General features: G+C 48.7%; 1 protein-coding gene across 5 annotated transcripts in view; it reads left to right on the forward strand.

The window, feature by feature from the left end:
- The window catches only part of CASQ2 (calsequestrin 2), a 65,794-nt gene extending 45,827 nt beyond the window's left edge, over positions 1–19,967 (forward strand). For 2 of the 5 annotated variants that reach the window (XR_014844393.1, XR_014844394.1), the window contains exons 8-11: positions 1,588–4,064; positions 14,500–14,600; positions 16,823–16,897; positions 18,588–19,967. Coding sequence is in view for 1 of the 5 variants with exons in the window: in XM_021089995.2 (XP_020945654.2) it covers positions 4,010–4,064; positions 14,500–14,600; positions 16,823–16,897; positions 18,588–18,803 (447 nt within the window). In the remaining 4 variants the exon portion in view is untranslated. Of the gene's footprint in view, positions 1–1,587; positions 4,065–10,107; positions 13,057–14,394; positions 14,601–16,822; positions 17,680–17,997 lie in introns of all 5 variants that reach the window. The other 3 variants (XR_014844395.1, XR_014844392.1, XM_021089995.2) reach the window with 3 other exon arrangements.
- Positions 19,968–26,372: the final 6,405 nt, after the last annotated feature.

Below are 26,372 nucleotides of genomic sequence, written 5' to 3' on the forward strand. Positions count from 1 at the left end.
TAGGAAAACGAGGTGGAACTAAAACAACGCCTGACCTTCTTCCCTCCCCAAGTGTACAGGTTTTTAAAGCAGCAAATCATGGGAAACATATAACTTGTTATTCCTGAAAAAATATTTGCTGTGTGTGAATCAAATGGCTATATATTTATTATTTATGTAGAATATTAATATTCAAAGAAGGACGGGGTAGGGCAGGGTAGTCCAGACCCAGTGGTGACCAGTCCTTCTGCTTCGAAACTCCGCCTTCCCACCTCCTCTCCATCCTAGCAGAGTCCTCAGCAAAAGCCCATGGAAATGGGAGTCAGGGATTCTTTCTAAAAGAACCTTCCCTTGGTTGCAATAGGAAAGTGCTTCCCAGAGGGGGCCAGAGATCTCCAGGTGAGACCCGACATCCCTCCGTTGTCCCTTCATTAGGGAGTCTGACAGTTTTAACCACTTTTTTCCTCCCACTTTGCATCTCTTCATTCACCACGAGAGCAAACATTCAATAGAGACTGAAAGGAAACAGTAAAATATGAACAATGGTAATATATCTGATTGGTGGGCAATTGCTTTCGTTTCTCCTTGGTATCTGTATTTTCTTCAAGCGGTAGTAAGATTTTTATCACTGTACCCCCCCCCCTTTTTTTTAAGTCAATAGACATTGAGAAGAACCTATGAAGAAGAATCTATTCCACTCCAACAAGCAAGGAGGTTATAAAAATAAACATTGCTGTCCTGTCCTTAGGAACTCAGGGTGGAGTAGATAAAACAGTCCCCACAATAAAGCACCAGCCCTGCATGCTGGCTGCTGTGACAGAGGGCATACAAACAGCTAGGGAATCTAGAGGAAGGTAGTCACCAAAGTAACTCCCACATGTCCCCTTCTTTGCAGGATCTGGTGCTCAGACACTTCGTATAAAAGCCCCTTCTTGGCCTCTTTCAACTGAAGTCATTTTCACTGTTTTCTGGGAAGTCTGCAGAGGGGGTGATAAACCTATGAAGCCCGTTCTGCTCTTGTGATGTCAGGGAGGAAAACTTTTCATCTACCCTCTAAGGTTCATTTCTCAGGGCCTCCAAATTGAACTGACAAAAGACAGATTCGCAAAAGAAAAAAACAGATTTAACTAGCTATCTAGTCACAGGCGTTCACAAAGAAATGTGACTCGGGGAGAGGCTTATATACCATCTTAACGGGGAAATGGAGAAGGGGGCAGCGGAGCACTTCTGGGAGAACAAATGGCTTTTGGGGGAAGATAAATGGGCCCTTAGGAAAAACGGATGGCAGATATGATAGTTTTGTGATAATGTTTGTCTGAGAAAAGATCAGAGTTATGACAATTGAGTTCTCTGGGGAAACTCTGCTTTTAGGCAGATCAAGGATTTCAGGAATTCAAATGCCTTCAGCCAAAATAGTTTTTATGACGCAGTGTCTTAGGCTGGCCCCCTACAGTGAAAAAGAAGGGACATGGGTTTTGGAGCCAGACAGAACTGGCTTGAATCCCAGTTATGTCATGTACCATCTCCGTGGCTTTAGGTAAGGCACTCGATTTTTTTTTTTTTTTTTTTTTTTTTGTCTTTTTAGGGCCACAGCCATAGCATATGGAGGTTCCCAGGCTAGGGCTCAATTCAGATCTGCAGCTCCTGTCCTACACCACAGCCACAGCCACGCCAGATCCAAGCGGCATCTGAGACCTATACCACAGCTCACAGCAACGCCAGATCCTTAACTCACTGAGCAAGGCCAGGGTTTGAACCTGTGTGCTCATGGATACTAGTTGGGTTCATTAGCCTCTGAGCCACAATGGGAACTCCAAGGAACTCAATTCTTTAAGCATTAAATACAAATAAGACTTTGATTTGAGATTTTAGAAATGATGTATTTACAAAGTCCTGATATATAGGGTGGCAAACAGCAGATATAATTGTCACCATTTTAATCATCATCATTATTTTAAGCCATAATCCCTTCCCTCAGAGAGCTTGTGATCTAGTTAAGGAGAGATTGTGCAATTAAAAAGGTTATTCCCAAGGCAATGTAATCTAATGATAAAGTGGCTGATCTGGGCAGAGAATGCCCAGGGGTGTTCTCAGGCCCGTGGGTGGTCAGCTCGCTTCTTTCTCCCCCTCACCCCCACCCCCGTATGCTGGATTCTCACTGAGTAACCCTGATTTTCCAGCATGCCCATGGATTCTTGCTCTGTGAGTTTCTTACTGAAAGTACCTGGCATTGAGCAGCACCTGCCTCTTTGCAGGTGTGCAATACAGGTTCGTGTGCTGACCCACAGAGAGAGAGGCTCTTTCTCTGGGTTACGTACGGCCTTCCATCCAGGGACCATCTCAGGCTGGGAGAGTGACAGCCACATTAGAAACAGCCTCTGAGCAAACGCATATGGATTCTTAATTCTAAAACCAATTTCCAAATGCCTTCTAGAAGGACACACAGAAATGAAGCCTGCTTCCCAGAGTTAATACTGCTCACTTTCAACTGATGGCAGGAGACAGAGACATTGGGCAGCCTAATGAGAACTGATCAGGATAGCCTGTCTGGCGATAATAGCAAATGTTAAACAGTGAAACCTCAGACTCCCCTTCTGGTTGCTGTCAGATTTGTGTAATAAACCTGCACTCGCACGCGTGCGCGCGCGCACACACACACACACACACACACATGCATGTCTGTAAAATTCAATTCCTCAGAGAATCTGACCAAGGGCAGTGCCCACTTTCTTGTTTTTAATAATATTTTCCATTTAATCTCGGTTAGAATATTTGGTGGTTTTTGTCCATTCCGAACTCAAAGGGGGAAAAATTAGCATTTAGATAGGATTGCACCAGCATTAAAATCAATTGCAATGGAAACGGAGATCGTGGGAGGGTTGAGAAGGCCTGGAGTTTTTATCCCATAGGGTGATTCTGCTATGACATTCAGGGCACCCAGTGAAGCCCTCTGCCGGTGTCAGTGATAATCACATCCACTGAGATTTATCCCAGGTGGCTCCTTCTCACACATCTCCCTCTCCAGGCCTCCTGAGGATCACCTTTCTCCTAAGAGGAGTCCCTCCAAGCTCTCACTTCTCCTTACGCAGAAATAATCAATGCAGAGGAGACATAAGGCACCTATTTGGTCCCTTCTGTGCAGGACATAGAAACCTCCAATGCCGCTTGCTTGCTCATGGAATCAAAACACTCTGTCTAGATTCCTTTTCTCATCCCAACCTCCACACCCACCGTGAGTGCGCATGACTCACTTTTACCGTCGCACCCTCAACCTCCCCTAACTCCAAATTCCAGACTCTTCCCCTAGCTGCCCACTCTCATGACCTGTCCTGCGTGGGCAAGCTTTGGTTCCAGAGCAGGAAGGACGCCCAAGGAAACAACCTGGAGATCAGAGTCGGCAAGGCGCCCCCTACTGACCACGCAGGTTCTGCTTCTTCCCTAAGAGTTGTCTTAACAGAGAAGCATTATGCTTCTCTGATTCTTTTGTAAACAAAAGAGACCCACCTCCTAACGTGCCTCATAGGGTCCGGTCGGCTGCCTGTTTGGGGGGACAGTTTCAGGATCTGTCAGCAGCATTCGGAAGTTTTCATAAGATGGTATAGCGCTGATTATATTTCTGGCAGTGAATTCTTGAAGCACTGTCTGACATGCGCACTCACGGAGCTGTGTTCAGATCTCTTGTTGCGCTCAGAGCTCCTGATGAACCAGACTCACATTCTTCCTCATTTTGCCTTTTACTGCTGCTCTCCTGGACCCACCAGATCACCGGAGTGAGGCCCCTTTAGTGCTAATGTCTGTGTGTACGGGTGTTTTCCTGTCTTGCAAACCCATTGCTCAAAGTCCACATATTGCTCCGGCAGCCCATCAGTCTTCCCTTCCCGAACGTGTGCCCTGCTCGGCTCTCCTGTGCCCCTGCGTCCACCGCCCTCCGCTGCCTCGCATTTCCATTCCAGCCTCTGAGTCCGTCCCTCACTCACTCCTTGCTATCTCTCCACCGAGGAGAGTAACCTCTGATTCTCTTCTCCCCCAGGAAGATGATTTGAACGGGATCCACATTGTGGCCTTTGCAGAGAGGAGTGACCCAGGTAGGAACCTTAAGCCAGAACTGGCCTCTCACCTTTAACCCTATCAGCCCTCACCCTTTCTCCTCTCACTTCCGGTCTTCTGCAACCTCAGGGTATCGAGCGCCCCCTGGTGGTTGGATGTTAGGTGCGCCTCCACTTTGTGCACAAAGCTATGAGAATGTGCACCTCATTTGATTTGGCTGCCCAACTAGAAAGACCCGCCAAGTACTGAGGAGGATGATAAAGTATCCTGGGTTTACTCGTGTGTGTGTGTGTATGTGTGTGTGTGTGTGTAAGCTTCTGTTCACATTTAAAATTCATTTACCGATTTTGTGATCTAGTGTATATGAACCCCAAAGCTACCTTAAAATAACAATAAGGTACACTTTGGTCTGCAAAATATTGTCTGGGCTTAGGAAATGGCTTAAAAAATATTCCCCCAAATAATGAGAACTGGGCAAAACAAGCAGCTTATTTCCAAAATGAAAAATGACCCTATAAATGGATGTGTGACTTTGTTTTATTGTGAAACTTGGACAAGGTTTTCCTGGCTTCCCTCCTTTTAACACCAGTGGAGGGTGACATGCAGGAAAAATTAATTTTGCAGATGGTAAAATACGGGGTCCCTTCAGCAGTGCTCTGTGAATAAAGGGCCCCAAAGAAAGTATAAGTGGAGATTCCAAAGTATATTTTGGAAGACCTGGGACAGCCTAGAATGCAACCAGAGAAGGCAGGGAACTTCCTTTAGGACGGCTAAGCAGCCAGGCTTCGGGCGGGCTATGAGGTGACTGGGCAGGGGTTCCCAACCAGAGAGTGCAGGGAACACAAGGACAAAGTCCCCTGCAGGTGGTTGACACAGGACCTTCAGACACCTGTCAGTTCACAGGGCTCTGGGGCAAGTTTAGAAACCACTGCTCCAGGTAAGATACAATTGTATGGTATTTGCCTGGGACCTCAGCATTATACATTCATAGGGACCGATGAGGACACAGAGGGTCAGAGAAGTTAAACAAACGGCCCAAGAGGGCACGATGAGCTAGTGGGGGGCCATGAAGGGGAGGTAGACTGTCGCCTTCATCAGTACCTACCTGGTTCTTGCAAATGCCTTGATACATAGCAGGTGCCCAATAAATAATTGCCTGACGACAGAGGATTCGATAGGCAGATGACTAACCAAGACCCAGCTCAACTCTACTCTCTGGTCAGACTGTGAAGCGTTTTATGTTTGTTTGTTTGTTTTGGGTTTGGCAACACGCTCTCCGCCTCTGTAGTTTCTTACAAACCAAAACCCAAATGTTTCTATCGTGCAATTTTAAAAATGGAGAAATAACCTACATACTGTAAGATTCCTTTTTAAGTGTGCAATTCTGCGGTTTTAGTATAGTCACAAAGTTGTGCAAACATCACCACTGCCTAATTCCAGAGCATTTTCATCACCTCAAAAGGAAATCCCACACTTCTTAGCAGCCACTCCTACTCCCCCGTCCCCCGCAACCACCTAATGGACTTTCTGTCTCTATGGAGTTGACTCTTCTGGATTTCATACAAATGGAATCAAGTAGCATGTGGCCGTTTGTGCCTGACATCTTTCACTCAGCATTTTTTCAATAGTCACCTGTATGTGGACACATATCAGTAATTCATTCATTCTTAAGGCCAAATAATAGTCCATTGCATCAAAAGCCAATGTATGCTTCAGATTATCTGAAAGCTTCCTTCCCCCCTTTTCTATTAAATTTTTGGACTGTCCACTGACGTCGCAGTTTTCCCATCATTGACTTGCAGATTTGGAAAAACTCTTCAAGAAAATCTAGCCTGTGTCCAAAAAAAATATCAGTATGTTTCCAGCTTTTTCCCACAGATTCTGGCCACCCCTCTGCCGCTGGAGAAGAAAATAGCAAAGGAAGCCAGCTGCCAAAGGTTTATAAGCTATAATCAAACAGAATTGGGTCCCTAGTGTGTGAACAGAGATGAAATTGCCATCAGCAGCAGCCTGCTGGCCAGACTCCAAGGGGCTTCCTTCCCCACCCCACCTGCCCCCTCCCAGGACTGTGGGGAGGCCTGTCTGGCTCTCCGGAACAATGGAACAAAGAGGCCTCCGAGAAGTTGCAGGAACCTGTTTGACTGAGATTGCTGCTGCTGTAATGAATCAAGCTCCTGAAACTACTTCCACCTCCTCCCTACACAAACATCCCTGGGCCCGAAGCTTTGTCTTGCCCCACATGAGCCCAAGCTGGGGCTTGTTACTAGGAAGCTGGAAGAAATGCACTGGGGGTGGGGTGGGGGGGGAACTCATAGCATCTTTCCTCTGAGAAGTGGGGCGCCGGCCCGCTTGGGGCTGGGCAAAGGAAAGGCTTTTCGGTGAAAGTCCCTGACTCTGCAGCTCGTCCGTCATTACCTGCAGGTGACTGATGTGTAACCCGGGGCACTGGGGCCTGGCCGCAGGACTAGGAATTTCATTCCTACCTAGGCCGTCATTCTTTGCTCTTGCTAACAAGCCACATGTGGCCCAGTGCCCCAACCAAACCCCTACCCCCTCACCAAAGAAATCAGGTCATACATCCAGGAAAAGAATACAGCTCTCTTTAAAGAGCTAACAGTCTAGAGGAACTGTGCTGTGAGCTTTCTCGCGATGGTCCTATGTGGTCCCCAAAGCTCCCCTGTGATATATGCGTGATACTTATCATCCCGGCTTCAGACGGAAAACGTGAGTCTTAAGGGTTCAATGACTTGCCCAAATCACTTGCTGATCCAAGCCAAGATTCAAGCTTTCTTGACCTCTGAATTCCTTATGATTCTAGTGATGCCGATGGTCACTTAGGGTAGCTCGTGGTACCTGACAACCCCATGTGGGAGGTGCTAGTTTTATTCCCATTTTACCCCGGGTGAAGCTGAAGCCCAGAGAAGCTGACTTGCTGGGAAGCAGTGGAGCTGGTGTTAAGTTGAGGGCTGTCTGGCTCTCCAGCCACACCCTGAACCACAAGGCCCGGCTGCAGACCTGTCTGCCTGATGCTCAGAGCTATTACCCCTGAGGACGCCAGAGGGATCATTTAGCCTGCCTGTCTTCCTTTCTGCTGTCCGTTACCACTCAGCGCACCTCTGACATTTGAAAGACCCGAAGTTCAACGGCCTGCTTGAGATCACATGGTTAGAGCCACCGTGGACACAAGGGCTTGGATTTCTCACTGGCTCCTCTGTGCACTGTCCACTAAGACCATCCCCGTCCCCCTCCCCGGGGTGCCCCAGCCAGCTGCAGGCTCTGAGAGTGCATGCGCAAGGCTGCTGCAATGAATGGGGCGGAGGGAGCAGAGAGAGCTGGAGACAAGGAAAGCCAGGGAGCAAAGAGAAGCCACCTGCAAGCTTGGGCGCCCAATCAAGGAAGAAAAGTCAAACTTCCTTTGCCGTGCCCAGATTGGGAACCTATGATTATAGAGCAGAAGCAATAACAAAGGTCTATCCAGGTGACCCGGGTGTCCCAAGGACTCTCCCAGCGGATCCGACATTCCCAGCCGAGAGCTCGTGTTCAGAGATGGCGGGCAGTGTCAGCTCTCTGCCTCTGAGCATAATCGCGTCGTCTCTTCTGTGGTGAGCTCTCATCCCCGCTGCCCCTGCAGGCAGGCCTGGCTGGGAAGGACATTTCTGGCTCTCTGGTCTTGCCCGGTGCCCAGCTTCCTCTTCCGCAGCCTGCGCTCAGCTCTTGCTCTCAGAACCGCACTGGCGTTGCCATGTGACAGGTGTGAAAATGAACGCGTCTCCCCCGCCGCCCCCAGACGTGTCTGCATCAGGCTGACGTCTTCTTTATAACACTCGATGAACGGGTCATCAGGCGGCGTTTCTACATGAGCGCATGCTGGATGGATATCCTCCAAGGCACTGGTGATATTAGCACGAACAAGCTGGAAACGCACGGACGCGCTGCTGTCTGCCCCGCGTGTGGAACACAGCCAATGAGGGGCCCCAGTGAACCTCTCCAAGCCCTTGTTCCTACCGAGTTTCCACTGCCTTGAGTTCTTGCAAAATGTGTTGGGGCCCAGTTATCTCCAACAGGAATGCTATCTAACGGAGCTTCCAAATTTCAATTTGACGCATCCAATGTAACCTTGGGTTCTTGTTAAGTGCTAAACCCAAGCACTTAAACATCAATTTAATCTTGATATTTTATCTTCCCAGCAGCCCTGTGGTTGTATGTAATAAGTGCTGTCTTTATCATCCTGTCTTCCCCGATGTGCAGATGAGGAGACGAAGCTATAGTCAAATAATATCCCAGGTCAGGTGGTTAATCAGTGGTGGGACTCGAACCCAGGCAGTCCAGTCCTAAGCTCGGGCTCTGCAACTATCACCTACACTCCTCTCCATCACAGAAGCGTACCATTTGACTTTTCCAGCAGTTCTGGGCCCTGAGAGCTGGGAAGAACAGAGAAGGAGGGCTGCGGTCTGGAGGGGCTGGGGGACCTGATGTCTCAGGTGCCATCTTGGGACTCAGGTGCCCACACAATGTCCCCTTTTCTCAGCGGATTTCTCACTCAAACAGATGCCCGGGTGACTCGCCATGCCAGGGAAGGGCTCAACCATGTCTGTCCTCTCGAGACTCCCAGGGGGCCTGGGTTCAAATGGCATGCTGCCAATTTCTGAGACGTCCAAGGGTACTGAGTGGGTCTTTCTGAGAGGGGACCTCTCAGGTGACAGCCTTCCACCCCTTTGTGTCCCAGAAGCCGGCCCTGGCTTTTGGGCACTCAGCATCCTCCTGCCCAATGACAAAATAAATCCCTCCCATTAATGAAGGGTGGATGTGGCGAAAAACACTTCAAATGAATAAAATGTTGATGGCGTGGGAAAGAAAGAAGACAAAGAAAATCTTTGCATTCTCTTTCTGCAAGTGCGTCACGTGATAACAATAATATCAATATTACCAGCAAGGCCCCCAAGGTAATGGAGGCGGAGCTGTTTTCTCTACTTTCAGGTGAGGGAGATAGAAGCCCAGAGAGGTTAAGTGACCTGTGCAGGCTCTTCCAACTCCAAACACAGCCTCCAAGCTGGGTGATGCCTGTTTACCTGTGTCACCTGCCACAGAAGCAATAGCAGCAGGACCGGACCGAACAGCTGGGCTCCCCCAGCCCAGGCCTGTCTCTGGAGCAAGAGCCTGGGTCCCATAACTGCACGTGGTGTGGAAGCAGAGAGGGTCCTCCAGCGCCTCTAAGGAACAAGCACTGCCAGCCCTGAGGAGGGGTCGGGAGGACACAGCGGGTGGAGGCGGAACAGCCGGCTGTGGGCCTGTAACTCTGGGGCCACTGCTGGATCAGGCACCCATGTGCCTCTGCCAGACAGGCCCTGGCTCCCGACATGGTTGCGACTGGGCTGAAGCTGGTCCCCCAGGGCTGGTGCAGCCTCACTCCCAGCAGCCCCCCACCCCCACCCCTGCCTGGGAAGGAGGAAAACAGAAGCACCAGCTTCCCCTCCCACGAGGATGTGATTCCCAGAGGCCTCTCGCTCACCGTGGGAAACCTGGCCCAGCCTGAGCCCTGGGCGGGGGGGTCGTGGGATCTCAGGGTCCAAGGCCGTGTGGCAGTGAAGGAGTCACAGCTCTCATGGCGCCAGGGCCCTCTTCTTTATTTGGGTCCATCTCAAGGAGACTCCTGGCCACACTTAGGGAAGTCACTGGCTGTGGGGGTGCGGCTCAGCTGCAGGTTAGAAGGTGGGAAGGACCTGTGACTACGGGGGTGGGGTGGGGGGGGAGGCAGCAGCCGGCCCCCCAGCCCCCATTCTCCTGCCTGTCTCCCAGTGCCCCTAACCCTACTTCTCTTGCATCGAAGTTTTACACCACCGGGTGCTCAGATATCAAGCACAAACTTGAGCAAGAAGATGCAGCGGCTTGTTAGGCGTGTGGAGACCTCAGTGGGAAAATGGGTTGTGGAAATGGCCCTCTCATGCAGACCAAAGACCGGAGTTTGAATCCTGGCTCTGCCCCTGGCTGGCATGTGATCCTGGGCCAGTCACAGGCACTCCCTTGTGTCTCGATTCCGTCCTCTTTAAAGTGGAGATAAGGACTCTTTCTCGCCTCCACCAGGACTGGATATGAAGAGGAAATGCAAAAGGACTCTGTGGCTGGCAGCCAGTGAAGATTCAAGAAATACTCCTAAAATAAAGTTTGGGCGACACGATTGCAGAGTTCCTGCATGTAAAGAACCATGTCCCGTGGACATAAAGGAAGAAGCTGGGAGATGAACTTCTTGAGAAAAAAAAGCAGATTTCAGCGGGCTGCAAGAAAAGGACTCTTGGCTGTTTGGGTTATTGACTCTGTAGTGGGTCTTTAGGGAGGTCGGAGGGTCTCAGCTCCGAAAAAGAGCAAAGACAGACAAATGTTCTGGGTGGGGTCATACACCTGCCCGGCTGTGTGGGGGAGATGCTTGGGAGTCCCTCCTGGCGTTGAGAATGGCTGCTTCTCCACCCTAATAACCAGAGAGCATAGTCCTCTAGTTTCAGTGGTGAATAACTGCTAGCCTACACATTTCAAAATAATATGTCCTTGTGTTCCTTTATCTACCTTTCTCTTTTAGATGATAGGCTATCCTTTCTGAGAGATACATGGCCGCAATCTTAAAAAGGCCTTTAAGCTCAGTACACCACTTGTGAAGGAAACATGCATTAATTTCAAAGTCACTCATTCCTTCATGTAACTGCAGTTGTGGACTACCCTTGTGCTTAACATTGAATTCCAAGTGTGAAATACGGCTTCCTATGCCTGTCTTCCTGGCCAAAAGGAGAGGGTCCACCGTGGACATGTCTCTCTTCCAGGCCACCTGTTTTACAAAGAAACAGAAGCTGTCCTTAAGAGGAAACTGAACTTGTAACTTAAAATTGTAATGACTGAATCCCCGGGAGGCCGGTGTAGCTGCCTTAACTCCGCTTTCCCCGATGAATGAGAAATGAGAATCCATTCCAACAGGTGTACATTCAAGGCTGGGGGATACTAGCAGGGGGCATGTATGGGGCTTGTGGGCCTTGAGTCAGGAATATCCAAATTAGCTGAACGACTTTAAAACAAAGGATTAAACCTTGCTTTAACCCGTGTACTGAGGGGAGGTTTTCATAGTCATACCTGCTGGCACAGCCGCCCCTGCAGGCTTCAGTCACCAAATCAACCACAGGGGCCCGAAGGAATCACTCCATGACACACCATCTCATACTGTGAGCCTGTCTCCCCTGCCCCTTGGGGCCAAGACTGTATATAATCCACATCACTGCTCTTAATACACATGCCTTGAATGGATGGCTACATGGCCAGGTTCCTTCTGTTCAGGCAGAAGAATGTCAGAACATTTCAGAAGAAGAATGGCTAGACCTTACTATATGCCAGGTATCTTCTAAATGCCATAGAGGCACTAATTCATTTAACTCACAACCGTTCTGCAAAATAGTGCTATTATGATTAGCATCGTCCCCGTTTTACAGGTGAGAAACCAAGACATTCAATAACTTGCCCTAAGTCACACTCTAAATGGCAGAACGAGGCTTGGATCATTTGCCCCAAGTGTCCATGTGGTAAAGCATCATGCCGACCGGCCTCCCTGAAAAAAACGGGCCTGTTTTGTTCTTGAACATGTCTAAGGATGCAGAAGGATTACATGCATTATAGAATCCGTCATCCTGCAAGTCAAAAAGGCATCCTTGTACCTGGATGAAACTTCTCTGGCTTTAAGGTCGACTCGCTTATGAATTTATTCTGTGTATGTTTTTTGAGCTTTCCTTGCTCCTTCATAGCAACACCGTCGTCACAAAAATATTCCATATTCTTTGTCTTAGGGCTGCACCGCAGCATATGGCAGTCCCCAGACTAGGGGTTGAATTGGAGCTGTGCTCCGCCACGGCCACAGCAGTGCGGGATCTGAGCCATGTCTGCGACCTTCATCACAGCTCATGGCAACACTGGATCCTGTAACCCACGGAGTGAGGCCAGGGATCGAACCTGCATCCTCATGGATGCTAGTCAGATTCGTTCCCCTGAGCCACGACAGGAACTCCTACATTCCTTCTCCTAAATCCCAATACAAGGGCTTTTCCATCAGAAACCTATAGCGCCATCCGGTATGTTCAGCTTCCGTTCAGATCTGATTCCCTGACAACCCTGGGCCTTGACAGTTTCTGCCTTCCCTTTATGTGAGTTAGTCTTTTGTGCTTCGAGTTTACTTTCTGCTTGAAGTTGGGTCTCTGTGGTTGCATTTCATCCTCTTTTTGAATTTCCAACTTGTCAAATGTGTGTCTCGTCTTCCGGAATACCAGCCACGTTGTCACCCGTGTTTATTACCATCTGTTTCTTCTGCTAGACATAGTCACTGAAGATGTTTAGGAGAAATGCCCCCTGCAGTCTGTGTGTTACGATACATAAATCCACAGAGAACCCAGGTGGCACCAGAGCCCCTGTCCTGTGACACAGCGACACACCCAAAGAAGGAAGAGTCACATGATGTCCAGGTAGCAGCAGCCAGTTGCACTCTGGAGGGACTTGACCCTCTCAGCCACACCTATAGGCTGCAGGAGTAACACCCCCAACTCCACGTCTGCCCTGCCCCCCACAGTGATAATGAACTCTAAAGCACACGACCCCATCCATCTCCAGGGTCTGTCAGACCATCTCACGTGTCATCTAAGTCAGAGTATAGATGGAAAAATCACCCAGGCCACCCAGATCTCTGTACGATGGGGCTGCAATCCATAAAGACCCCCCCCCTCTCCTAGAGATGGCTCTGCCTTCCAGCTAACAAGATCTGAAGGGACCCAGTGTGAATCTTTAGTATAAGTTCACCATTCTTAAAGAGACTACACCAACTCAAAGCAGAGCTCCGAAGAAAGGTGCAGATTTTGCCTGCACCTGTATGCACAAGAGGAGGAACTACAGAGATGAACCTTTAGCAAGAGGCCCCAGAGGCTAGTGTGCCCAGCGAGGGGAGAGGCGTGTTCAACAGAGGCCACAGAGAGGGGCTCAAATTGTCTGGGATGCCCAGCAAAAGAAGGAAACGTTTCCAGAAAAAGAGCAGTTGCCATACGGAATTCCTAAGCTGTTGCTCGTATAAAAGGCATACATTTCAGGCCACAGATTCATCTATGCAAGAGATACAACTTTAGCGTCTAGAACCAAAGCTGAATTTTACCCACTGGATGGTGGACACTGGGTCTGACAATGAGTAGTCTCCCCTCCCCCACCCACCATCCCCTGGGCTCCAGTGTCTTGCTGGTTCCCAGGTCCAATGGGCGAGGAATACATCTGGTCAGAGTTATCATCGCCGTCACCTACCCGCACTGGCATCTGCAGAAAAGCTTGTCATTCTCTCTGGCCTCTAGCTTTATTCCAAGAAGGTCCCCTTCATCCTCCATGCAGAGAAATCCATGGGGGCTCCTTGCAGTCTTCTGCGCCCTAAGGCTCCTGCACCAGAGGGTTCGTCCAAAGAATCCGAGGTCTTTCCATGTTTCCTGAGTTTTACTCTGAAATAAAGCATGAGTCCCCTAGACTCTGGGATTCCCTGAACCCATGGAGTTTACGCGTGTGGACAGTGGGCTTGCTTCCATGCACACATGTGTACATATGTGTGCACACAAACACATACACGCAGGCACAGAGCTTATCCCCAGGGACTTGCCAGAATCTAAATTTTTGGTTTCTTGTTGGGAGTGGGGCAGGGTTGCTGAGGGTTAAGATTATGCTTTTCTCTTACTAAACAGTCTTCTAAAATTCTTGTTTTTGACCAAGTGTATCTTCCCAGTTCTTCAAGGCTGAGGCTTTCTGTGCTTGTGAAGCTGTGAGCATGTCTTACGAGCCTTATGAGGCTTGTCTCTGCTTTTCTTATGAATCATCCCTCCCCTGGGGCCAGGGAACGCTGCTGAGGGCACAGGGCACGGGCAGAGAACATAGGGAACTGGTGAGGGAGGGAGGGAACCCCATTTACTGTCTCAAAGCTATGAACCCAAATGTCGATCAGAAGCTCACTTAGTTTGAAGGTTTTAAGAACTCCCGGTTGTAGACAACTAAGGGTCCCCCTTAAATGTTCTTGGTCCTTAAAGGGAATGTTGTGGGGGACTCTGAGGGATAGCCAATTATCAGATTGAGGAGACTGCACAGATCGCTGAGAACCAGACAGGAGTTTCTCTGTTCTGGGGTTGCCCTTTCTAACTCAAGGCTGGTCAGTTTTCATCTGCAGATGAGCAAATGGAACTTCGCTTTGCGTTCCAGCCAGACACTTCCCTGTGCACGGTCAATTTCTTTATTCAAAATAGCTAATGGCTTCCTTTGAATAAGCTGCTTTGTGGCTGAAGTTCTCCTCTGACTCATTTAATAGAACACTCTTACCATTGAGGGTAGGCGCCAAATGGCCCAAGAACACGTGTGGAAAGACCACACTCTGCTGTCCACGCTCAAAGCTGTGTGTGCTCAGGGCTTACTCAGCCTTCTTGGATCCCGCTTCAGATGGCTACGAGTTCCTGGAGATCCTGAAGCAGGTCGCCAGGGACAACACAGACAACCCGGACCTGAGCATCGTGTGGATCGACCCCGATGACTTTCCTCTGGTGAGTGGCTCGGCCTGGGGCCTGGGCTCGGCCACCCTCACAGTCTCACGTTCGTGTTGAGGGTGAGACCGGGATGCACGAAGGACGATGTGAAGCCGGAAGGGCACTTGCAGAAACCCAGTGGCTGCCCCCAACCAGGGTGAGAGACCTTAGCCCCCGGGGCCGCATTGAACTTGGGGCCTGGCGCTGACATGAACATGGTCAGACGCCCTGTTCTCCCTCCCTGGAGACCAGAAGGCCTTCTGTGGGGCCCACTCAAGGGAGCTGAGTGTGTTCTTCTGCCAGCAGCGCCCTCGCTGCCCCTCATGCCACCCCTTGCTATAACCTCTTTCATTTTCTGTGCGGGGACCATGGCTCTGAGGCAGCTGGAGTTACTAAGTGATAAATATTCAGAGGGGACCATTTCCCACAGAGTTAACAACCTCTGGGAGGGCAGAGATCCTGCCTGGTTTTTGTCTTTTTGTTTGTGTGTTGGTTTGCTTGCTTGCTTTTAAGGCCACACCTGCAGCAGAGGGAAGTTCCCAGGCGAGGGGCTAAATTGGAGCTCCAGCTGCCGGCCTACACCACAGCCACAGCAACACCAGATCCGAGCCGCATCTGCGACCCACACCACAGCTCACGGCAATGCCAGATCCTTAACCCACTGAGCAAGGCCAGGGATGGAACTCACGTTCTCATGGATACTAGTCAGATTTGTTTTCCCTACATCACGACGGGAACTCCAATCCTGCCTGTCTCGTGCATTGTGTTCTCCCAGGTCCCAGCATAATTTCTAGCACATGTTGAATGTGAAAGGATCTTAGAGCCCAAACTCTTGCTGCATCAGTGATCAACAGCCAAGAAGCCTTAATTATGCTTAGTTTTAAAGAGAATAAACAGAATTTGCTTAATCCACAAACCCAGTGGTAACAACAGTGAACTTAGCTAGCATCCTCTACTAGACGCCTGGAACTGTGGTCAATTCTTTACATGCATTATCTCATCTAATCCTCCCAACAGCTGTGAAGTTCAGACGATGGTAATCCCTGTCTTACAGGTGAAATGACAGCTGGAGAGGTTACAGCTGTAAGTGGTAGATGTGAGCTTCCAACCCCGGTCTGTGTGAAACCCAAGCTCGGGCTACTAGTCAACAGACTTTAGGTTGCGCCAACTGCTGACCATCAGTACAGGTTTAGTTATCATTAGGAAGTAAACGAGAACTCTGTCTTCTCCCAGGAATTATCATTTGTTGCATAGGTCACAACTGATCAAATTATGATTAAGTAAACCAAAAAAAAAAAAAAAAAGAGAGAGAGAGAGAGGTTTAAGTGATCTCAAGGGTCCTGGAACCCAATCCTAGATAGAGGATGAGTGACTCGAAGGCAGAGATTCCACGTCACCTGAGGCCAATGTCATAATTCTAGGTACCATAACATAACAAAGTCATGGCCTTATAAGCCCCTATATGTTATAGCTTTGTTTGTTTAGCTGCTGCCTGGTTCTATTTCTCATGTACCTGGGCTGCTGTGTTATGCAAGCTGCAGATGGACCGCATTTCTCCTGACTCTTCTCTCTGTTTGCCTTAGTTTTTGCAAAAGAGAAATCTTCAGACTATGCTGATGTCCAGGTTCCTGACTATCCCCCATCCCCAGCGGGCCACATGTTCCTCTGGGAGACTGTCCACCACCGAACAGCTCCATTTCCTTGGCCCCATGGCCCTTAGCCCTTTAGTGCTTCCCCAGTCAGAGATGAGTCCACACGGAACCCAAGCCCGGCTGTTAGAAGCAGCCCTCTTCTTACTTGGGTGCCCACGTAGGGCACATCCCTGCCTTCTGAGACATCTCCCAGGCAGAGTGGCTCAAGGTAAGGGATTTTTTTAAGATATTGGAAGAGAGGTGGAGGGCGATGGCTCTTTCACCACCCATAAACTATAAAAAGAGCCACAAGTAGTTTGGGAATCAGCTTTGCACCATCTCCGTAATATTCTTCCTTCCAGCTGTAGACGCTTTTATCTTCCATACTATTATGATGTACGTTATGACATCTTTTTTGCATGTTTATTTAAAGTGCTGAGTGCTGGGACCGAGTCTTCAATTTTCTCAGTGCCCACAGCTGTTTGGAGCCCTTTAACCCATGGTGACCTAATTACTGTGATGGGACGGCAGGTGGGTCCAGCCACAAGACGTGGCTTTACTAGGGACTGCCTTCTGCCTGCTGTCTAATTTTACTTTTTGTTGCTACAGCTTGTTGCCTACTGGGAAAAGACTTTCAAGATTGACCTTTTCAAGCCACAGATTGGGGTGGTGAACGTGACAGATGTGAGTATACCTCAGGAAAGCGTGCTCGGGTACCCTCTGCCTGCCCTGTTTTCTGCCATGCAGCCCAGATGGCGAGATCAGGCATAGGAGTCCAGCCCCTGTTGCGGTGAGAGGACCTTGCCCTTTCCAAGGTCAGGAGACTTGCCAGTGGGCCCCAGCCTCGTCTCTGAGCCTGTGGTTCCGTGGTTCTCTTCCATAGGCACGTTTCCTTGCTTCTGGGTCAGCCCGTCCCGGTTCACTGACTGTTTGGAGCTTTCCACATAAGTAAACGCTCCTGTGTTTTCTCCCAAAGCAAGGTCTCTACACAAGGGAACCCACACCAGGAGTTGTCACTTCAGGTGATGGGGCCACCGTGGCCCAGAAGCCCAAGGACGCAATCACCATTGTGTGTGTGTTCATATATATAAGAAACTTCTGGTAGAATAGCCATGAAACTACCACTAATTGTTCCTTCAGGGAATGGGATGAGGGGTGAGGTCAGGGCAGCCAGAAATATTTTCGCTTTTCACCTTACATCCTACTATTCTATTTTTTTGTTTTGTTTTGTTTTGTCTTTATGGCCATACCGGCAGCATGTGGAAGTTCTCTGGCCAGGGATTGAACTCGAGCTGCAGCTGTGAGCTATGTTGCAGCCACGGCAACGCCAGATCCTTTAACCCACTGCACTGGGTGGGGGATCAAAGCTATACCTCCTCAGCAACCCAAGCTGGAGCTGCTACAGTCAGATCCTTTTTTTTTTTTTTCTTTTTAGGGCTGCACTCACAGCATATAGAGGTTCCCAGGCTAGGGGTTGAAATGGAGCTGTAGCTACTAGCCTACACCACAGCCATAGCAATGCCAGATCTGAGCCACATCTGCAACCTACACCACAGCTCACAGCAACTCTGGATCCTTTAACCCGCTGAGCAAGGCTGGGGATTGAACCTGCATCCTCATGGATGCTAGTCAGATTTGCTTCCACTGAGCCATGACAGAAATTCCTGCAGTCGGATTCTTAACCCACTGTGCCACAGAGGGAACTTCTGTTTTTATTTTTATTTTATTTTTTTGGTCTTTTTGCCTTTTCTAGGGCCGCCCCCGCAGCACATGGAGGTTCCCAGGCTAGGGGTCCAACCGGAGCCACAGCTGCCGGCCTACACCACAGCCACAGCAATGCCAGATCCGAGCCACGTCTGCAACCTACACCACAGCTCACAGCAACGCCGGATTCTTAACCCACTGAGCAAGGCCAGGGATCGAACCCACGACCTCATGGTTCCTACTTGGATTCGTTAACCCCTGAGCCACGACGGGAACTCCCTGTTCTGTTTTTAAATGTTTTAACTTAAGCAAAAATTTAAATTAATTATTACTATTATTAATTTAAAAAGTGGTTTATAAAATAAATAAATGTAGACTGCCCCAGGTGACTGAATACCTACCAACTGGATAGAAGGACATTGCTAACTAGCCATATATACGAACAATGGAATACACACAAACACACGCAATGGAATACACACTTCCTTTTATACTGCGTGATTGGGATACTACGCACACCATTCTGCAACGAGGGGCTCCCATTCAACAGCGTGTACACATTCCTGCTAAGTGTCCATGACCTGGCCCCACGCAGCCCCGACGCCTGGAACCCTCTGGTCTGGCTACTCTGCCCTGCACTCACTCCTCGCTCTCCTGTCTCTCGCCGCAGGCTGACAGCATCTGGATGGACATCCCAGATGACGACGACCTGCCCACAGCTGAAGAGCTGGAAGACTGGGTTGAGGATGTGCTCTCGGGGAAGATCAACACTGAGGACGATGACGATGACGAGGAAGAAGAGGACGATGACGACGACGACGACGACGAGGATGACAATAATTCTGATGAAGAGGATAATGGTGACAGTGATGACGATGATGAATAGTCCCAACGCCAGACGATGGTCGCGAAAACAAAACCACAGCTACCCACTACCATGCAGACAACACGAGGCAGCAGCATCCAGCCGGCTCCTTTCCCTTTTCCAACAGCCCTTTTCCCACACCCTTCTCATCAGGAGATGTGCAACTCAGCAAACGCCTTTCTAAATCCAGCAATCCCGCTCGGCAAGGATGGTGGGAACTTATTCCCATGTTGACTGTCTAGCCTGTTATGAAAAAGCTCCTGTTCTTGGCCAGACCATCCACCGCTATGGCAGTGCCGGCATCTGGCAGTCCGGGGAAGAGCAGTCTCCTAATACCTTGACTCTCATTTTCTCGTTGTCTTTGACTATGACAGTAGCAGAATGGACAGCTTGCTAACTCACAGGCATGGTGTGTGAGTTGCAAATCAGAGCCCGGGGAAGCCGCAGTCCACTTAGCCCCCATGCCTAGAACACCTGTTGGGGTCCCTTCTCAAGCCAAGAGGACCCCTCTTAGGGAAGGCTCAGGCTTGGAAATAAGTTTGTAATTAGCTTCTTTCTCTTGGTTCTATTAAGCGTATTAAGTGCAGGTCAGATTATTATGAACTCAGATCCAAGCCTTTGATGGCTACTGAGAGGTCTTGAAAAACCTGCGTGCTGCGGTCACCATTGTTTCTAGCATAAGAGGATGCTGGAACGGGAGGTTGATTTGCTCTGTGAACTTCCCTCTAAGTGACCAGCTTCCATAGGGGTCGAGGGAGCTGGAAGAACGAAAGGTTTTTAATGATTTCTGATGGGTTGAGGTCTCTGATTGGGTCAGCTGGCATCCTAGCCTGAGCTGGGACCTGGGTACCCCTCCCCTGCTGCTGCTAGTCAGCCTTCCCATTCAGAGCCAGTGTTGTTGGTTCATCCGGAGGGCAATTAACTGCTCCCACAGTTGTGCAGGACAACAATAATTAGAGTTCCTAATGATGCCCCGAGGCACTGACAAAACCCCAAGTGCCTTCCTAACTATCTCAAAGTTATATTGTGCTCAGTAGTTTAGTGTTAAGTGTGCATTATCGTGTTCTAATTTATTTTCTCAATCTTCTAACACATTGAAAGACACTGCAAATTCTTTGAAAACCAGGCAATCCTTTTGTGGAAGAGTAGCTAACTAACTGTCATTAAAGTTATATTTTGAAAATACTGAGATTATCTAGAACATCCTTTTTTTTTTTTTTTTTTTTTGCTTTTTAGGGCCACATCTGCAGGATACGAAAGTCCCCAGGCTAGGGGTTGAATCTGCTGCCACAGCCAAGTCAGATCCAAGCCGCATCTGTGACCTACACCACAGCTCACAGCGACACCAGATCCTTAACCCACTGGGTAGGGCCAGAGTTCGAACCTGCGTCCTCATGGATACTAGTCAGATTCGTTTCTGCTGAGCCACCACGGGAACTCCTTGAATATCCTCGCTTGCTGTTTGATTCCACCTCTCTATTCCTTCTTAGTTTTCCTTTCTGGCCCCGCTTCCTCCGCCCACTCTTTGCATGCTGGTCCTCTTCCACAGCATCCTCAGCTCTAACTTTCCTCCAAGGCGGTGTCATCCAGGCCTGTCAGCTAATGACTTCCAAGTCTGGGTCTCTAACCTTGACCTCTCTCCTTAGTTTTACTTATGTTTTATTTATTTATTTATTCATTTATTGCTTTCTAGGACCACATCCGTGGCATATGGAGGTTCCCAGGCTAGGCGTCGAATCGGAGCTACAGCTGCCGGGATCTGAGCAACATCTGCAACGTACCTCACAGCTCACGGCAACGCCAGATCCTTCACCCACTGATCGAGGTCAGGGATCGAACCTGCATATTCATGGATCCTAGTCAGGTGCTTTAACCGCTGAGCCACGAAGGGAATGCCTCTCTCCTTCGTTTTAGACTCACTTAACTGCTTCTGGACGTCTTGGCTTGGACGTTTCACAGGTGCTTCAAACGACATCACAAAACCCCAACTCATGACCTTCTCCCCCAAGCTTCTCCCCCATGGAGTCCCGATGGGATGAGTACCATCACCATCTATCCAGCTGCCTGTAACGCACATGTGTAACGCTTAACTGTAACACACTTAAACTGTAACACATATTTACACATAGGCTCCTTGGAGACAAGGAATTTATTTACCTTTGTATCCCCAACACCAGGCCCTCTGCTCAGTGAGAAGTACAGTCCATTTATGATCAGCACCGCTGGATAGCAGTGCTTCCAAGGCCTCCTTGTTTTTATCTCTGTCTCACAAAATCAGGCAGACACTTCCTAACCCGGGCTCTGTTGCCATCCAGACAGGCCCAGCCACATGGCAAATAAGCTTTCGGGGAGGTGAATTTTCAAGGTGCTCTTTGAAGCTCACCTTTCCAATAGCCAAGGAACGTGCTCTGTCGTGAAAGTGGTCTATGCCCCCACCCAGGAAAATTCTCTGGGTCTCAGAGGCCTGAGTAATATGATTTAAGTGTATTTATTTTCTTCATTGAAATAGAGTTGATTTACAATGTTGTGTTCATTTCTGCTGTACAGAATTACAGAATATTACATGGCATATCCTTTTCCATTATGGTTTAATCATGGAATATTGAATGTAGTTCCCTGTGCTCTCTGGTAGGACCTTGCTGTTTATCTACCTGCGTTTAAATCGTGCTGCGGTGCTCCGAGGTGAGAAGCACTGACAGTGAAGCGAGTACTGCCTGTAAGTAGTAGTGCTATTTAGTTACTTGTCTCAAACTTGTTCAGCTGATAATTATTTAGTGTTTGGTACGTGCCAGGAGCACTATACTAGATGCTTTACATGTATTTTCTCATTTAATCCTAACAAAGGTCGTACGAAATGGGTTTTGTTATTCTCCCCATTTTACAGATGAGGAAACTGAGTGACACACAGAGACCTCAAGTAATTTTCCCAGGGTCACACAAATACTTTGAAGGAATATAAAGGTAACCCTTTCTTTCTTTTCTTTTCTTTTTTTTTTTTTTTCTTTTTAGGGCCACACCTGCAGCATATGGAAGTTCCCAGACTAGGGATCGAATTGGAGCTGCGGCTGCCGGCCTAGGCCACAGCCACACGGGGTCCTTAACCCACTGAGCAAGGCCAGGGGTGGAACCTATATCCTCATGGGTACTAGTGGGCTTCCTGACCTGCTGAGCTCCAAACCTAACCCATCCTTACACTTAAATCAAGGATTTAAACTAGATTGAATTACTTAAATTAAGTAATCAAAGGATTCTATTTCTTTTCCTCAGATGGTTTCCCAAGATGCACTCAAGAGAATTTCTCACAATCCTTCTTACTGCTTAAGCCAAGGTGCCTTTTCTCCTTACATCCTGGAGGCCAATACTTGATTACATGGTATTAGAAATGTCAGCTAATTAGAACTGTGAAATCTGGCCATCCTCTTAGGAAACAAAAAAAAAAATTCATTGTCTCATCAAAAATGCACACCCATTTAAATGTATTTCTTTAGAATATCTCATAAGTTGAAACAGACCTGTCTTTGCTGTAATAAGGTTGTGTACTGTCCAGGCCCCAGTTTGTATCACCCAGGAGGTCCATCCTGTTAATGTCACCAGGCCTGCGACATTATCAAAAAGCTATTGATCAACAATCCCTGAAACACCCAGATACACACATCCCCTGGGTGCTGGCGAGTGCTGTGCTCTGTCCTTGAGCTTCTCCCTCTCACCAGGGCTCCTCAACCTCCTCGGTGAACACCAGAGTCATGTTCAAGCCTACTGCAGACAACAGACACCTGTCACCTGCCCAGAGCTACCCATATACCATCATACCATCGCCAGAGCAGGGGTCTGACCATCTGCATTTTAACAAGAGTCCTTGGGGATGGATGCGAGTCAGCACTAACCACTACTCTTCCCCGCCCCCTGGTCCTCTCATCCAACCCACAGCTTCCAACACCATCTGTCTCCAGCCAAGTCTGTCCAGAGTTTCAAGCCCTTGCTCCAGCCTGAACAGCTTCATCTAGACATCCCACAGGCAACTCAGACCAACACAGTTTGGGGGCTTTAAGGAGGTACCCTTAAAAAGTAGCTCTCTTTTCGTGAGCTCTGAACCAACCGAGAAATGAGGTCCAAAAGTCAGCAGTCGAATACAGCACCCTGATGAAAGAAAAGCAGTCATTTGGGGATGAGCTTAGGAAAATGGGCTTCCCAATTTTCTGCCTCCAAGCGCAGGTCACCCAAGGGAATCAGATGTGCAGAGAGGACCCTTGCCCTCCGTGGTCAAGGATGGAGAGGCAGGAGGAAAGGACTGGGCCCCCCACACTACCTTCACCCTAAGAAACACGGGCAAACTGAAACTGACAGCACGAACGGCCTGAACCTAGACAGAAAACAGATTGGGACTCGAACCCAGCTTAAAGCCAGATTGAGACTTAAACCCATGGTTTTAAATTAGAATCACTCACCCAGTGCCTGGACTCACTGAGGATCAGGTTCTTCGTGTCTCTCGTAGAAGGAATTCAGCGAGAAGCAAAGTGATAGGCAAGAAATAGATTTACTGAGACAGAACACCTGCGAGAGGGCCAAGCAGGCAGGCGCAGAAGATCTGCCCCAAGGAGCTGCTGAGCCACACTTTCAGCATCCAAGGGGAGTGGGGGTTGGAAAGGCCCACCTCTTCCTTTCTGGGAGTAGTAGCTCCTCCTTGGTATCCGGTAAGGTCTGTATTCAAATCAGCAGAAGGGTGGTCCTCAAACTTGGTCTGAATCTGAACGCAGGCCTCATCCCATCCCCCACCCAATGACGCAGGGCAATTCTCGCACCTCTACTTGTCAAGCAAGGCTACCCTGTTCTGATGGTGTTCTTGAACTTACAGTGGCCTCCCGGCATCCCCCAGGTTTCCCTCTTTATCTAGGATTCCCCCATCGGGACTTCTACAACCACCTGTGCCTACTCCATCCCTATCAAAGTGGCTGCCGCCCAGGAACCAGGTACCTCACTCCATCCTGGGACGAGAATGAGAGCTGGGCAAAGGGTCAGCGGCATCTTGGGAAAATCCTTCACAGAAGCAGAGGAGCGGGGAAGAGGCATCCCCTCTGATGATGTCACAGCCAGAAACCTTAGGGCCATTTTCTCATCTCCCACTGGCACATCCAACAGGGAACAAGCCCTGTCCTCTTCACCCGCTCTTCCTGTGTAAGTGAGGCTTTAACGGCCTCTCCGCTGGGTGACCACAGGTTCTGACTGCCCTTCCATCCTGCACGTGGCAATCAAGGGATCTTTGGAAAATGAAAAATGGGTCACGCCTCACATACACACTTAAAAGTCTTCAATAGCTTGTTATTCCCAGCAGGTGTTTTATATATATACAAAGATTAGAAGGCCAAAGAGCAGGCCAAAGAAAGGTTTCTGACAGCCAAATGTGGAGTCTAGGTTCTGGGGTATGAGGTGGGGAGGAAAAATGAAGCGGTTCTTGTAAAACTAAAAGTCCTTAAGGAATCTCTCCTCTGCAAGAGGAAATCAGAGTCTAAGTAGCTGCTGATGCTGGTGATGTCTGGACTCGGAGGTAAGAAGGGCTCTGGACTAGCTGGGGTCATTCCTGTTGCACATGTGGAGCGCCATCTTGGAATGGTAGCGTCCAAATGCCCGAGAAGGGGGGATTATAGCAGAAGTTGATCAGTACTATGCCAGTGAGCGAGGGGGTCAGGGCCAGTGTCGTCAGGGGGTAAAACCCAGTTTCTTCTGCAGGACACTGGAGGTCTATGTGAACCGCCTCTCGTCTACATTACCATTCTCATCTCTCATGATGCCCTCCAACTATCTGCCCCTCTAGCCTCAGAACCCGAAGCTGGCTTAAGTTGCCTGGCTGCTTAATGCCTCCATGCCTTGCCTCATGGAATGCCTGTCCTTCCCCCTCTGTGCCTGCCTGGCAAACTCCCACAGAGAAATACTCTCTGACTTTGTCCAGTCACACCTCAGGCAAGTCGGCCACCTCCTCTGGTGAGTCCTCACTGCACTCCCTGGAGTTCTCTTACAGAACTGGCGACTTACACTACTTTTAGGTGTATGTCTTCCTTCCCCTATTAGGCGGAAAGCAACTTTAGGGAAAAGACTGGCTGATACTGTTCTATCCTCGATGCTTCAGTTCTGATTGGTCCTTAATAAATCTTGATTAAATAGTCTCTGAGCCCGATGCAAAGCTAATTGAACAACTATTCATACCATTAAGAATGTGCTGGTAATTATCAAAAGTCAATCTTATCCCAAGAAGTTTGGGGCAGCATCCTGTCGTCTGTTCAGATTTGCTTAGGAGAGGCAAGTGCTGAAGAAATAGGAACACAGCATCTCCTTGGCTCAGAGGGAAGGTTTCCAATGCGAGATGTTCTCTTCCCTCAAGTTAGCAAAGTTCCCCAGGAATAGAGCCACCGTGAGGGGGAGCAAAGCAGCGTGGAGGTGATAGTTGAAGTCCCAGGCCCCATTCTCTGGAAATGGAATGACCATGGCCAATGTGCTATCAATGCATTTATTTTATTTTTTATTTTAAAAAGTTGGGGGGGTTAACAGATGCAAACTATTGCCTTTGAATGGATAAACAATGAGATCCTGCTGTATAGCACTGGGAACTGTATCTAGTCACTTACGATGGAGCATGTAAAAAAGAATGTATATATGTATGTGTGACTGGGTCACCTTTCTGTACAGTAGAAAATTGACAGAACACTGTAAACCAACTACAATGGAAAAAATAAAAATCATTAAAAAAAAAATTTCGGCGGTGCCTGTGGCATGTGGAACTTCCAGGACCAGGAATCGAAACCATGCCATAGCAATAACTAGAGCCACAGTAGTGACAGCACTGGATCCTTAAACTGCTGAGCCACCAGGGAACTCCTGGATGCATTTATTTTCACGCACCTCAAATGTCTGAAAGGTGAAATAATCTCTTTCACATTAATCTGTCATTTTATCAATCTGAACTCTTTAGAGCAGTGATGACTAGAACTCTCAATAACCCTAGAACCCTAGAACAAAATGCCAGTGATGCCCCCTAAAATAATCATAGATGGTTCGGTTACACCCAGTAGTTTTAGCATTGAATGGGCTGCCATGTTCTCATTCATTCATTTCCTCATACAAATGTTCACTCATACAATGGACCCCTAAAGCTGGTGACCACATGCAGATCACAAAAAGCAAAATTGCCTCAGTAAGACGAGAGAGCAGAGCAAGGAGCTAAAAAGGGAAAAAAGCCTTTTTTTCCTTTTAAAGCCCCTGTGCCAGTTCTACAAATGCATCATCATTCTGAGATTTTATGAAGCATGTTCAACTGTAAATTCAGAGAACATTTAAAGCATGTTCAACTGTAAATTCAGAGAAGGCAAATACGGTTTTGATTTTCCACGTCAGTGCTGGCCTGTATAACTAGAAGATGCTGGGTGACACCGACAGGGAATTACCAAGTCTTTCTTGAGCAGGGGTGCTGCCCATCCTCCACTACTACTGGTGGGCTTTGTCTCTGGCACTGGGCAAGCAGGCAGTGGCTGTAGCTGGTGCCATCCTGAATCCCTCACTCCATGTGCATAATCTCATAGCTTATCATCTCACAGTCTCAAA

The sequence above is a fragment of the Sus scrofa genome, chromosome 4 (assembly GCF_054392235.1).
Source record: "Sus scrofa isolate SSC_HxYL_T2T_F1_AM1 chromosome 4, Sscrofa_HxYL_maternal_Yorkshire_Landrace_v2.0, whole genome shotgun sequence".
Classification (NCBI taxonomy): domain Eukaryota; kingdom Metazoa; phylum Chordata; class Mammalia; order Artiodactyla; family Suidae; genus Sus; species Sus scrofa.